This window comes from Oncorhynchus kisutch, linkage group LG18 (genome assembly GCF_002021735.2).
Source record: "Oncorhynchus kisutch isolate 150728-3 linkage group LG18, Okis_V2, whole genome shotgun sequence".
Taxonomy (NCBI): Eukaryota; Metazoa; Chordata; class Actinopteri; order Salmoniformes; family Salmonidae; genus Oncorhynchus; species Oncorhynchus kisutch.
In genome coordinates, this window is record NC_034191.2 from 13,817,229 (window position 1) to 13,833,123 (window position 15,895).

The window sequence follows — 15,895 nt, forward strand, 5'->3', positions numbered from 1 at the left end:
TCAATATATATATTTACGCTCAGTGTGTCGTCTTGATCGCTGGTGAAAAGTTTGTGTCTTTCGTAGAATTGTCAGTCTCTCGCCCTCCCTCTCTCTGTCTTGGTTAGAGGGGATAGTTCAAAGTGACATTCGTTAGAGAATGGATGTTTCGGCGGTTGTCGTTCTTCGCGTTCAATGATTCCGAATTCCTAGCTGCAGACTAGTAATTTGAATCAAAGCCTTGTTCTTATTCTGTCGGTATCGATAGTCTTTAACCACGTGGTATGGTTAAAAGATTTGTCAACCTTTAGCCATCTCGTAATTGAGGTAAGCTTGGTCTGGTGATAATTTCCCAAAGTTGGGTTTTATTCGGAATGGCAGAAAGAGGCTGTCCCAGGATGTCTGATCCTAACTGGGCTCAGCGGCGGTCCTCTGATTTAGTTCAAAAGGGAATTGTATTTTTCTTCATTAAACAGTCCACAATCATATTACACAATTATACAAACAGTATCATACTCACTCATTCATCTTATACAACAATTAGATGTAAACCTGATATCTGAGGCTATTATATAAACAGCGTTATGGTAATGTGGCCACACCGTCTCTCTTGAGCTTCCCAAGTTGTGACAAATGGACCAGTTCGCAGCTGGATTCTTTACCGATCTTTTACACTTTCTCTGGAACATTACATTTGTTCGTACCTCAAGTTCTGTGAGGTGGAAGGATTTCCTTTGTCTTCATGAAAAACTTCTCTCTATAACTGTGTGTCCATGAGGTCTTCACAGGAATTTATGACCTCTGACCACAGCAGTCTAGTTGAAGGAGGAAAGGGGGGAGGCAGAGTGAGAGGGGGATGGTTGCTATACTCAGAGGCCAACGTCATGACAACAGTAGAAAAAAGAAAGTCTATATACAGTGTGTGCAAAAGGCATGAGGAGGTAGGCAATAAATAGTCCATAGGAGCGAATAATAGCTGGGAGGAGGTGCACTTGTTCTCCATGGACTTTACAATGTCCCAAAACTTTCTGGAGTTAGAGCTACATGATGCGAATTTCTGCTTGAAAAAGCTAGCCTTTGCTTTCCTGACTGACGTGTATTGGTCCCTGACTTCCCTGAACAGTTGCATATCGTGGGGACTACTCAATGCTATTGCAGTGCGCCACAGAATGTTTTTGTGCTGGTCAAGGGCAGTTAGGTCTGGAGTGAACCAAGGGCTATATCTGTTCTTGGTTCTGCATTTTTTTTTGAACGGGGTATGCTTATCTAAGATGGTGAGGAAATTACTTTTAAAGAATGACCAGGCATCCTCGACTGACGGGTTGAGGTCAATATCCTTCCAGGATACCTGGGCCAGGTCGATTAGAAAGGCCTGCTCGCAGAAGTGTTTTAGGGAGCGTTTGACAGTGATGAGGGGTTGACCGCGGGACCATAGCGGATACAGGCAATGAGGCAGTGATCGCTGAGATCCTGATTGAAAACAGCAGAGGTGTATTTGGAGGACAATTTGGAAAGGATTATCTATGAGGGTGCCCACGTTTACAGATTTAGGGTTGTACCTGGTGGGTTCCTTGATAATTTGTGTGAGATTGAGGGCATCTAGCTCAGATTGTAGGACTGCCGTCGTGTTAAGCATATCCCAGTTTAGGTCACCTAACAGATCAAACTCTGAAGCTAGATGGGGGGATGATCAATTCACAAATGGTGTCCAGGGCACAGCTGGGAGCGGAGGGGGGTCGATAGCAGGCGGCAACAGTGAGAGACTTATTTCTGGAGAGGTTCATTTTTAAAATGAGAAGTTCAAACTGTTTGGGTATAGATCTGGAAAGTAAGCCTGCAAAGTTCTGTCAATCTCTGCAGTAGATTGCAACTCCTCCCCCTTCGGCAGTTCTATCTTGACGGAAAATGTTGTAGCTGGGTATGGACATCTCAGAATTGTTGGTGGTCTTCCAGGATTCAGACACGGCAAGGACATCCGGGTTGGCGGAGTGTGCTAAAGCAGTGAATAAAACAAACTTAGGGAGGAGGCTTCTGATGTTGACATGCATGAAACCAAGGTTTTTTCGATCACAGAAGTCAACAAATGAGGGTGCCTGGGGACACGCAGGGCCTGGGTTTACCTCCACATCACCCGAGGAACAGAGGAGGAGTAGGATGAGGGTACGGCTAAAGGCTATCAAAACTGGTCTCCTAGTGCGTTGGGGACAGAGAATAAAAGGAGCAGATTTCTGGGCGTGGTAGAATAGATTCAGGGCATAATGTGCAGACGGTATCGTGGGGTGCAGGTACAGCGGAGGTAAGCCCAGGCACTGAGTGATAAGTGAGGTTGTATCTCTGGATAAGCTGTTTATAATGGGTGAGGTCACCGCATGTGTGGGAGGTGGGACAAAGGAGGTATCAGAGGTATGAGGAGTGGAACTAGGGGCTCCATTGTAAACTAAAACAATGATAACTAACCTAAACAACAGAGAGAGACATACAGCAATGCATAAAGCAATCACAGGTGTTGATTTGGAGAGCTAACTAAGACAACAACGGGTGAGACAACAACAGCTAATCAGCTAAAACAACAACAGGTAAAATGGCGATAAATGGGCAGAGCCTGTCGGTTAACTACGAACAGAGCCTGAGTTCGCGGCTGGGGCCGACAGATAAAATAAAAAGAATGGTGTACCGTGATTAATGGACAGGCATCAGCTATGTAGCCAAGTGATCATAGGGTCCAGGAGGCAGCAATCGATGGAACAGGGAAGCCGCGGAGTAGTCATTACTACGCTAGCACGCTGGTGACACGGCATTTAAAGTTAGTAACCAGGGGCTAGTAGAAGCATCTGCTCCGACGGAGGCCGGTTGAAGGCACAGCGGATGGAGTATTCATCGGCAGACCAGTCGTGGTGGTGCGGCGGGGCGCCATTTCGACTAAGGATCCAAGCCAGATGGTGAAAGAGGAATTGTAGTTGTAGTAATTTAGTTTTCTATCCAGGAGATGCGCCTGTCTCACGGCTAACTGGTGCTAGATTAAGGGCAGGGGTGCGATAGCCACTCGGTAGCAGCGGTGATCCGGTGCCAAGGTTCAGAGCTTACGGCAAGGATCCGGTGGAGTAGTGGGTTCTAGCCTTGTTTGGGTGGAGTCTGGGTGAACAACTGAGTAGGCCGGGAGGTGGGCCTCAGGGATAGCTTCGGTACTGGGTAACTCGTGGGTGCTAGCTCTAGCTGGGGAGATCAGGAGAATGGTCCAGGGATTACGACAGGAATCCGTCGTTGTAGTGGTGAGACAGTTCGTTACTGGTAGGCTGGCGAGTGTTATCCAGGTTAAAAAAAAGGGCTGGTACCTGTGAAGAAGGTAAAGGCCGCTAGCAGTGGCTAACAATGACGAAATAGCTTGTAGCTAATTAGCTGGTTAGCTTCTGATGGCTAGGTGGTTCTTGCTATAAGGTCTAGAAATTTAAAATAATAGCGATTCTGTATCACATTATAACATGGCCAAGATGTTCAAATGTTCATAGATGACCAGCAGGGTCAAATAATAATACGTTTGGTACATTGGAAAGAATTTACAAAAAAAACAGAGCAAGCTAGAATGATATTTGGCCCTAAACAGAGAGTACACAGTGGCAGAATACTTGACCACTGTGACTTAAGGAAATCTATGTACAGACTCAGAAGGCAGACTTGGCTCTCAAGAGAAGACAAGCTCTGTGCTGACTGCTCACAAAAGGAGGTGGAAACTGAGCTACACTTCCTAACCTCCTGCCAAATGTATGACCATATCAGAGACACATATTTCCCTCAGATTACACAGACCCACAAAGAATTCCAAAACAAATCCAATTTTGATAAACTCCCATATCTACTGGGTGAAATACCACAGTGTGCCATCACAGCAGCAAGATTTGTGACCTGTTGCCACGAGAAAAGGGCAACCAGTGAAGAACAAACACCATTGTAAATATTTCCTGTTTGTACTATTTGCACATCATTACAACACTGTATATACAAATAATATGACATTTCAAATGTCTTTCTTCTTTTGGAACTTTAGCGAGGTTAATGTTTACTGTACAGGTTTTATTTGTTTATTATCTATTTCACTTCCTTTGGCAATGAGGAAGTATGTTTCCCATGCCAATAAAGCCCTTTGATTTGAGAGTGAGAGAGAGCAATGGGGGAGAGAGAGAGCAATGGGGGAGAGAGAACGTGCAGAGCTCTGATAACAACAGCTCACACAGGGTGTGTGTGTGTTTCCCTTATAGAGAAATTGTGTGCGTGTCTATGTTAAGATCTATGTGTTGTTATGTGTGTAGGTGCTAAGGGCAGTGACAGTAGTTAGGAGCTGTGAGGTGGAACACACTATCACTTCCACAATAACACTATCACTTTTATTTTTTAATTTCACCTTTATTTAAACACTTTAGGTCAGTTTGAGAACAAGTTCTCATTAACAACTGCAACTCTCACTAACGCTATCACTAATAATATCACTATCACTAATAATATCACTATCACTAATACTATCACTAATAATATCACTAATAATATCACTATCACTAATACTATCACTAATACTATCACTAATAATATCACTAATAATATCACTATCACTAATACTATCACTAATAATATCACTAATAATATCACTATCACTAATACTATCACTAATACTATCACTAATACTATCACTAACACTATCGCTAATAATATCACTAATAATATCACTAATAATATCAATATCACTAATAATATCACTATCACTAATAATATCAATATCACTAATAATATCACTATCACTAATAATATCACTATCACTAATAATATCACTATCACTAATAATATCACTAATACTATCACTAATAATATCACTATCACTAATAATATCACTAATACTAGCACTAATACTATCACTATCGCTAATAATATCACTAATACTAGCACTAATAATATCACTATAACTAATACTAGCACTAATAATATCACTAATAATATCACCAATACTATCGCTATCACTAATACTATCACTAAAACTACCACTAATACTATCACTAACACTATCGCTAATAATATCACCAATACTATCACTAATAATATCACTAATACTATCACAATCACTAAAACTACCACTAATACTATCATTAACACTATCAGTAATGCTATCACTAACACACTGTCACTAACACACTGTCACTAACACACTGTCACTAACACACTGTCACTAACACACTGTCACTAACACACTGTCACTAACACACTGTCACTAACACACTGTCACTAACACACTGTCACTAACACACTGTCACTAACACACTATCACTAACACACTATCACTAACACACTGTCACTAACACAATATCACTAACACACTGTCACTAACACACTGTCACTAACATACTATCACTAACACACTTTCACTAACACACGGTCTCTAACATACTGCCGCTAACACACTATCACTAACACACTGTCACTAACACACTGTCACTAACACACTGTCACTAACACACTGTCACTAACACACTGTCACTAACACACTGTCACTAACACACTGTCACTAACACACTGTCACTAACACACTGTCACTAACACACTGTCACTAACACACTTTCACTAACACACTATCACTAACACACTGTCACTAACACACTGTCACTAACACACTGTCACTAACACACTGTCACTAACACACTGTCACTAACACACTGTCACTAACACACTTTCACTAACACACGGTCTCTAACATACTGCCGCTAATGCTGTCACTAATGCTGTCGCTAATGCTGTCGCTAATGCTGTCGCTAATGCTGTCGCTAATGCTGTCACAAACGCACTATCACTAATAATATCACAAACACTATCACTATCACCAATACTATTACTAACGCAAACACTATCACTATCAAACTATTAACCATTAGATCTACTGTACCTCTCTCTCATTTCAATTTAATTGGCATGATGTATCAATGTACATGTTGCCAAAACATACTTTGGAGATGAAGTGATACATTCAACATTTGAACATAATTCAAATATGAATAATAAAGATTGGCAAGGGGACAATCAGTAACAACAATAATCAACGGTAAAAATAACAATTCAATGGACAATAACAATGGCATAGAGGACATGTGCAGGTTGACTGAGCTCTCTCTCTCTCTCTCCCTCTCTCTCTCGCTAGTGTCGTTTGTCTCTGTCATGCTGATCCCGTTCAATTCTCATAGCGATGCTCTCTGACCTCTTGTTCACTCCCAGGACCTCTGTCAAAGCCAGGGAAGTGTGGGCTGTAACCAGGACACACACAAACGCGCATGCAAACACACAAACACTCTCTCTTTCTCTTCTCTCTGTGCTGGAGGCCCTTTGCTGTGTGGTCTGTCAGCGGGACACAGGGGAGACGGTTTAATAGTTGATGTGGATGAGCCTAGAAGGGAGCTGGAGGGTACATGAACTGCTCATCTCTATACCTGTATGTGAATATAACTAGTCTGCTCTGAATAACTAGTCTGCTCTATACCTGTATGTGAATATAACTAGTCTGCTCTATATAACTAGTCTGCTCTATATAACTAGTCTGCTCTGTACCTGTATGTGAATATAACTAGTCTGCTCTGTATAACTAGTCTGCTCTATATAACTAGTCTGCTCTGTACCTGTATGTGAATATAACTAGTCTGCTCTATAACTAGTCTGCTCTATACCTGTATGTGAATATAACTAGTCTGCTCTGTATAACTAGTCTGCTCTATACCTGTATGTGAATATAACTAGTCTGCTCTGTATAACTAGTCTGCTCTATACCTGTATGTGAATATAACTAGTCTGCTCTATATAACTAGTCTGCTCTATATAACTAGTCTGCTCTATATAACTAGTCTGCTCTATATAACTAGTCTGCTCTGTACCTGTATGTGAATATAACTAGTCTGCTCTATATAACTAGTCTGCTCTATATAACTAGTCTGCTCTATATAACTAGTCTGCTCTGTATAACTAGTCTGCTCTGTACCTGTATGTGAATATAACTAGTCTGCTCTGTATAACTAGTCTGCTCTGTATAACTAGTCTGCTCTGTACCTGTATGTGAATATAACTAGTCTGCTCTATATAACTAGTCTGCTCTGTACCTGTATGTGAATATAACTAGTCTGCTCTGTATAACTAGTCTGCTCTATATAACTAGTCTGCTCTATATAACTAGTCTGCTCTATATAACTAGTCTGCTCTATATAACTAGTCTGCTCTATATAACTAGTCTGCTCTATATAACTAGTCTGCTCTATATAACTAGTCTGCTCTATTTAACTAGTCTGCTCTATATAACTAGTCTGCTCTATATAACTAGTCTGCTCTATATAACTAGTCTGCTCTGTACCTGTATGTGAATATAACTAGTCTGCTCTATATAACTAGTCTGCTCTATATAACTAGTCTGCTCTATATAACTAGTCTGCTCTATATAACTAGTCTGCTCTATATAACTAGTCTGCTCTATTTAACTAGTCTGCTCTATATAACTAGTCTGCTCTATATAACTAGTCTTCTCTATATAACTAGTCTTCTCTATATAACTAGTCTGCTCTATATAACTAGTCTGCTCTATATAACTAGTCTGCTCTGTACCTGTATGTGAATATAACTAGTCTGCTCTATATAACTAGTCTGCTCTATATAACTAGTCTGCTCTATATAACTAGTCTGCTCTATATAACTAGTCTGCTCTATATAACTAGTCTGCTCTATATAACTAGTCTGCTCTATATAACTAGTCTTCTCTATATAACTAGTCTTCTCTATATAACTAGTCTGCTCTATATAACTAGTCTGCTCTGTATAACTAGTCTGCTCTATATAACTAGTCTGCTCTATACCTGTATGTGAATATAACTAGTCTGCTCTGTATAACTAGTCTGCTCTATACCTGTATGTGAATATAACTAGTCTGCTCTATACCTGTATGTGAATATAACTAGTCTGCTCTGTATAACTAGTCTGCTCTATATACACAAAAAGAGCCAGACTATGGTTTGCATCTGCACATGGGGAGAAAGATCGTACTAAGCATCATGTTGTGGAAGAAGAACACCATCCCAACCGTGAAGCACGGGGGTGGCAGCATCATGTTGTGGGGGTGGCAGCATCATGTTGTGGGGGTGGCAGCATCATGTTGTGGGGGTGGCAGCATCATGTTCTGGGGGTGCTTTGTTGCAGAAGGGACTGGTGCACTTCACAAAATAGATGGCATCATGAGGAAGAAACATTATGTGGATATATTGAAGCAACATCTCAAGACATCAGTCAGGAAGTTAAAGCTTGGTCGCAAATGGGTCTTCCAAATGGACAATGACCCTAAGCATACTTCCAAAGTTGTGGCAAAATGGCTTAAGGACAACAAAGTCAAGGTATTGGAGTATCTTTCACAAAGCCCTGACCTCAATCCTATAGAAAATTTGTGGGCAGAACTGAAAAGGTGTGTGCGAGCAAGGAAGCCTACAAACCTGACTCAGGTGCACCAGTTCTGTCAGGAGGAATGGGACAAAATTCACCCAATTTATTGTGGGAAGCTTGTGGAAGGCTACCCGGAACGTTTGACCCAAGTTAAACAATTTCAAGGCAATGCTACCAAATACTAATTGAGTGTATGTAAACTTCTGACCCACAGGGAATGTGATGAAAGAAATAAAAGCTGAAATAAATAATTCTCTCTACTATTATTCTGAGATTCACATTCTTAAAATAAAGTGGTGATCCTAACTGTCTGAAGACAGGGAATTTTAACTAGGATTAAATGTCAGGAATTGTGAAAAACTGAGTTTAAATGTATTTGGCAAAGATGTATGTAAACTTCCGACTTCAACTGTATATCAATATAACTAGTCTTCTCTATGAGTATAACTATTTTACTCTATATCTGAACATTTCTGCTCTATGTAACTAGTCTGCTCTATGTAACTAGTCTGCTCTATGTAACTAGTCTGTTTTATGTAACTAGTCTGCTCTATGTAACTAGTATGTTTTATATAACTAGTCTGCTCTATGTAACTAGTCTGCTCTATGTAACTAGTCTGCTCTATGTAACTAGTCTGTTTTATGTAACTAGTCTGCTCTATGTAACTAGTATGTTTTATATAACTAGTCTGCTCTATGTAACTAGTCTGCTCTATGTAACTAGTCTGCTCTATGTAACTAGTCTGCTCTATGTAACTAGTCTGCTCTATGTAACTAGTCTGCTCTATGTAACTAGTCTGCTCTATGTAACTAGTCTGCTCTATGTAACTAGTCTGTTTTATATAACTAGTCTGCTCTATGTAACTAGTCTGCTCTATATAACTAGTCTGCTCGATGTAACTAGTCTGCTCTATGTAACTAGTATGTTTTATGTAACTAGTATGTTTTATATAACTAGTCTGTTTTATATAACTAGTCTGCTCTATGTAACTAGTCTGCTCTATGTAACTAGTCTGCTCTATGTAACTAGTATGTTTTATATAACTAGTCTGCTCTATGTAACTAGTCTGCTCTATGTAACTAGTCTGCTCTATGTAACTAGTATGTTTTATATAACTAGTCTGCTCTATGTAACTAGTATGTTTTATATAACTAGTCTGCTCTATGTAACTAGTATGTTTTATATAACTAGTCTGCTCTGTAACTAGTCTGCTCTATGTAACTAGTCTGCTCTATGTAACTAGTCTGCTCGATGTAACTAGTCTGCTCTATGTAACTAGTATGTTTTATATAACTAGTCTGTTTTATATAACTAGTCTGCTCTATGTAACTAGTCTGCTCTATGTAACTAGTCTGCTCTATATAACTAGTCTGTTTTATATAACTAGTCTGCACGCGTGCGTGCGTGCCTGTTTGTAAAATGTTGCGCTGGACATTTGACCAGCAGCATTTTAATTTCACGGACCCATATGCATTGGGTGCACAACCTGATTAGTGCTCAGAAACACAGAAATCACATTTACATGATGGTCATTCATATTAACACAACCTGATTAGTGCTCAGAAACACACAAATCACATTAACATTATGGTCATTCATATTAACACAACCTGATTAGTGCTCAGAAACACAGAAATCACATTTACATGATGGTCATTCATATTTACACAACATGCAAGTCTTACCAAATTCTAATGCTTGTTGAAGATGTGCATATTTCCTTGTTGTGTTTTGAGTTACTGAGAAAGGCATTTCGCTATGCTTAAATGTGACATTATAAACCTGAAACGTGAGTAAAGAACATTATCACTAGCCTACGTCAATATACTATCCCCCATAGTAGATAAGTTGACCTATTCTATTGGTGCGCTTGTCAAGAATGAAATAGCCCATTCCAAACAGACTCTGGGACAGTTGTGCGATGACATATCCCACATTCATGCAATCAGTAGGCCTAGGCTACCTCCCCCAGATCAACTATTATTTATTCAAATTACGGGGCGGTTTTGCGGAGTCAGATTAAGCTTAATATTAGACTAAATTGCACTTTTAAACTGGACTAACTGAAATTGCATTTCACAGACATGGTTTAAAATGGTTTCAGACTTGCCCTCGTCTAGATTTAAAAAGTCTGATTTCCAGAAGGACGATTAGAGCTAATCTAGAGCTAAGTGGAGGCTTAAATTGAACCTGATAATAATGACCAAAGAGCACCAGCAATTCCAGACAGGAGAAACGCACGGAATAATATTGATTAAATCAATTGCCATGATCATTTCTGTATCTACAGTGCCTTTGGAAAGTATTCAGACCCCTTGACTTTTTCCACGTTTTGTTAGGTTACAGCCTTATTCTAAAATAGATTAAATAAAATCAAAAACACAGCAATCTACACACACTACCCCTTAATGACAATCTACACACACTACCCCTTAATGACAATCTACACACACTACCCCTTAATGACAATCTACACACACTACCCCTTAATGACAATCTACACACACTACCCCTTAATGACAATCTACACACACTACCCCTTAATGACAATCTACACACACTACCCCTTAATGACAATCTACACACACTACCCCTTAATGGAAATCTACACACACTACCCCTTAATGACAGTCTACACACACTACCCCTTAATGACAATCTACACACACTACCCCTTAATGACAATCTACACACACTACCCCTTAATGACAATCTACACACACTACCCCTTAATGACAATCTACACACACTACCCCTTAATGACAATCTACACACAATACCCCTTAATGACAATCTACACACACTACCCCTTAATGACAATCTACACACAATACCCCTTAATGACAATCTACACACACTACCCCTTAATGACAATCTACACACAATACCCCTTAATGACAATCTACACACAATACCCCTTAATGACAATCTACACACACTACCCCTTAATGACAATCTACACACAATACCCCTTAATGACAATCTACACACACTACCCCTTAATGACAATCTACACACACTACCCCTTAATGACAATCTACACACACTACCCCTTAATGACAATCTACACACACTACCCCTTAATGACAATCTACACACACTACCCCTTAATGACAATCTACACACACTACCCCTTAATGACAATCTACACACACTACCCCTTAATGACAATCTACACACACTACCCCTTAATGGAAATCTACACACACTACCCCTTAATGACAGTCTACACACACTACCCCTTAATGACAATCTACACACACTACCCCTTAATGACAATCTACACACACTACCCCTTAATGACAATCTACACACACTACCCCTTAATGACAATCTACACACACTACCCCTTAATGACAATCTACACACACTACCCCTTAATGACAATCTACACACACTACCCCTTAATGACAATCTACACACAATACCCCTTAATGACAATCTACACACACTACCCCTTAATGACAATCTACACACAATACCCCTTAATGACAATCTACACACAATACCCCTTAATGACAATCTACACACACTACCCCTTAATGACAATCTACACACACTACCCCTTAATGACAATCTACACACAATACCCCTTAATGACAATCTACACACACTACCCCTTAATGACAATCTACACACACTACCCCTTAATGACAATCTACACACACTACCCCTTAATGACAATCTACACACACTACCCCTTAATGACAGTCTACACACACTACCCCTTAATGACAATCTACACACACTACCCCTTAATGACAATCTACACACACTACCCCTTAATGACAATCTACACACAATACCCCTTAATGACAATCTACACACAATACCCCTTAATGACAATCTACACACAATTACCCCTTAATGACAATCTACACACACTACCCAAAACATTTCTGCTGGATTGAAGGTCCCCAAGAACACAGTGGCCTCCATCATTCTTAAATGGAAGAAGTTTGGAAACACCAAGACTCTTCCTAGAGCTGGCCACCTGGCCAAACTGAGCAATCAGGGGGAGAAGGGCCTTGGTCAGGGAGGTCACTCTGACAGAGCTCTAAAGCTCCTCTGTGGAGATGGGAGAACCTTCTAGAAGGACAACCATCTCTGCAGCACTCCACCAATCAGGACTTTATGTTAGATTGGCCAGACGGAAGCCACTCCTCAGTAAAAGGCACATGACAGCCCGCTTGGAGTTTGCCACAAGGCACCTAAAGACTCTCAGACCATGAGAAACAACATTCTCTGATCTGATGAAACCAGGATTAAACTCTTTAGCTTGAATGCCAAGCGTCACATCTGGAGGAATCCTGGCACCATCCCTGTGGTGAAGCATGGTAGTGGCAGCATCATGCTGTGGGGATCTTTTTCAGCTGCAGGGACTGGATCTGGATCGAGGGAAAGATGAACGGAGCAAAGTACAGAGAGATCCTTGATGAAAACCTGTTCCAGAGCGCTCAGACTGGGGCGAAGATTCTCCTTCCAACAGGACAACGAGCACACAGCCAAGACACAGCGCAGGAGTGGCTTCCGGACAAGTCTCTGAATGTGCTTGAGGAGCCCGGACTTTATCCCGATCTAACATCTCTGGAGACCTTAAAATAGCTGTGCAGCAACGCTCCCCATCCAACCTGACAGAGCTTGAGAGGATCTGCAGAGAATAATGGGAGAAACTCCCCAAATACAGGTGTGCCAAGCCTGTAGCGTCATACCCAAGAAGACTCGAGGCTGTAATCCCTGTCAAAGGTGCTTCAACATAGTACTGAGTAAAGGGTCTGAATACTTATGTAAATATAATAATTTCTAATAACCTGTTTATACTTTGTCATTATGGGGTATTGTGTATAGACTGATGAGGGGGGAAAACTATTTAATAAATTTTTGAATAAGGCTGTAACGTAACAAAATGTGGAAAAGGTCAAGGGGTCTGAATACTTTCCGAAGGCACTGTACATATAAAATACAGCTGACATTTGTTTGCTTTAGCCAAGGCTTTTATGTGACTCTCTTCAGGAAAGGCCCTTTCCTACAAGTACTGATCAGCTTGAGCCTTTTGACATCTGGAACCTAACACAACATGCTTATGTATCAGTGTCCCAGGTTTTTAAATAGGCTGAACAAAGATGAACTGGTTAGTCCTTACTTTAGTCTGGGACTCCCTAGCCTAGAACTAATTAATCTGAAGTTAAGCAACACCTCAGAAAGCCATTTTTAAAATCTGGATTCATTTAAATAGCCTAGTCCTGATGTGAATTTGTTCTCCTATGGAGACAGTCAGTCCCTTTAAGGTTGTAGATAGCATCTTTTTTTCTAGGAGTGTATCCTCTGACTCTCTCCTGAGTGGGGCTGAGAAAGTAGGTGGAGAGTTCACCCAGACCAAATTAAACCCATTTATCAGACCGTCTATTCCTCTAATCTCCACAGAGCACCACACACACACACACACACACACACACACACACACACACACACTTCAGAACAGAAACCAAATCTCTACTATCAGAGTATAAACTTCTCTGCTGGTCTGTTTTTTTTTTTTAAAATCTGTCCGATGATTGGATGGACTGATTGATGTACTATGCTGAGCTGTCAAGGTCATTGTCCACACGCATTAACTCCTCCACCCTTTGTTTGTCTGTCTGTCTGTCTGTCTGTCTGTCTGTCTGTCTGTCTGTCTGTCTGTCTGTCTCTCTCACTCCAGGTGATCTCCCAGCTGAGGATTCTGAGCCGCTCGGTAGCAGCAGGATCAAAGTTTGACAGAGAGATCTGGTCCAATGGCCTCTCTCCTGTCCTCAACCTATGGAAGAAACTCAACCAGGTAACTCTCTCTTTCTTTCTCCCTCTCTGCTCTCTCCTCTATCTACCTGAACAGCTGCTGTGTCTTTGTGTGTGTGTGTGTGCTTGCTCGTGTGTGTTGGCCGGTGGCTGCTCACTCCTCGGTTTTGCTAGTGTATGCAGTTGCTTAGAAACCACCACCTTTCAAATCAATGAAATGTCCCCTTTTGTGTTAAATAATTTAGCCCTTCTCTCCCTCCTCCTCCTCATCCCCCCTCTCTCTCTACCTCCCTCCTCATTCCCTCTCTCTCTACCTCCTCATTCCCTCTCTCTACATCCTCATTCCCTCTCTCTCTCCCTCCTCATTCCCTCTCTCTCTACCTCCCTCCTCAATCCCCCTCTCTCTACCTCCCTCCTCATTCCCCCTCTCTCTCTACCTCCCACCTCATTCCCCTCTCTCTCTCTCTCCCTCATTCCCTCTCTCTCTCCCCCATTCTCTCTCTCTCTCTCGCTCATTCTCTCTCTATCCCTCCTTATTCCCTCTCTCTCTACCTCCCTCCTCAATCCCCCCTCTCTCTACCTCTCTCCTCAATCCCCCCTCTCTCTACCTCCCTCCTCAATCCCCCCTCTCTCTCCCTCCTCCTCATTCCCTCTCTCTCGCCCTCCTCCTCATTCCCCTCTCTCTCCCATTAGTTTCTGTCTTGTTCTGTGGGCCTGAAAACACGATATATTATTGTGTGTGTGTGTGTGTGTGTATTGTTGATGTACCTGTGTCCTCCTAGCCTCAGTAATAGGGATCTGATATATGTGTATATATGTAAATGACCTCACAGCTGCTGTTGTTGTCTGTTGATTGGTCATTGAGGTGGGTGAAGTGTTTTTTGATTGGCTATAATAAGGTCTGTCTTCAGGAGACAGAAGAGAAGAGGAGACTGTACTTAGTTTCCCCTTTGTAAACAAGCTTATTTCATGTTAATAATCCCCCGGGAGCCATTAATGAGTTTATGTCGTGTCCCCTCTGCCCAATGTGTCTGTCTTTAAGTTAATGCTTCATCCTGGGTATGGATTCACCAGAGCATTGAGGTGCAACATCCCCAAATATCTGAACAGTCATGTACCACCACCACTGTTGATTCTGATATAATGTATTACTTTCTCTGTGGAAACCGAAGTGTTTGTCTCTTGGGTCCATTCTAACAGTGGTTCTCTGTGGAAACAGAAGTGTTTGTCTCTTGGGTCCATTCTAACAGTGGTTCTCTGTGGAAACAGAAGTGTTTGTCTCTTGGGTCCATTCTAACAGTGGTTCTCTGTGGAAACAGAAGTGTTTGTCTCTTGGGTCCATTCTAACAGTGGTTCTCTGTGGAAACAGAAGTGTTTGTCTCTTGGGTCCATTCTAACAGTGGTTCTCTGTGGAAACAGAAGTGTTTGTCTCTTGGGTCCATTCTAACAGTGGTTCTCTGTGGAAACAGAAGTGTTTGTCTCTTGGGTCCATTCTAACAGTGGTTCTCTGTGGAAACAGAAGTATTTGTCTCTTGGGTCCATTCTAACAGTGGTTCTCTGTGGAAACAGAAGTGTTTGTCTCTTGGGTCCATTCTAACAGTGGTTCTCTGTGGAAACAGAAGTGTTTGTCTCTTGGGTCCATTCTAACAGTGGTTCTCTGTGGAAACAGAAGTGTTTGTCTCTTGGGTCCATTCTAACAGT

The 15,895-nt window shown here is 41.3% G+C and overlaps 1 protein-coding gene across 1 annotated transcript in view; it reads left to right on the forward strand.

Moving 5' to 3' along the window:
• dync2h1 (dynein cytoplasmic 2 heavy chain 1) overlaps positions 1 to 15,895 on the forward strand; it is a 271,861-nt gene that overhangs the window by 231,263 nt on the left and 24,703 nt on the right. The window contains 1 exon segment of the mRNA XM_031795429.1: positions 14,121 to 14,237. Coding sequence (XP_031651289.1) covers positions 14,121 to 14,237 — 117 coding nt within the window.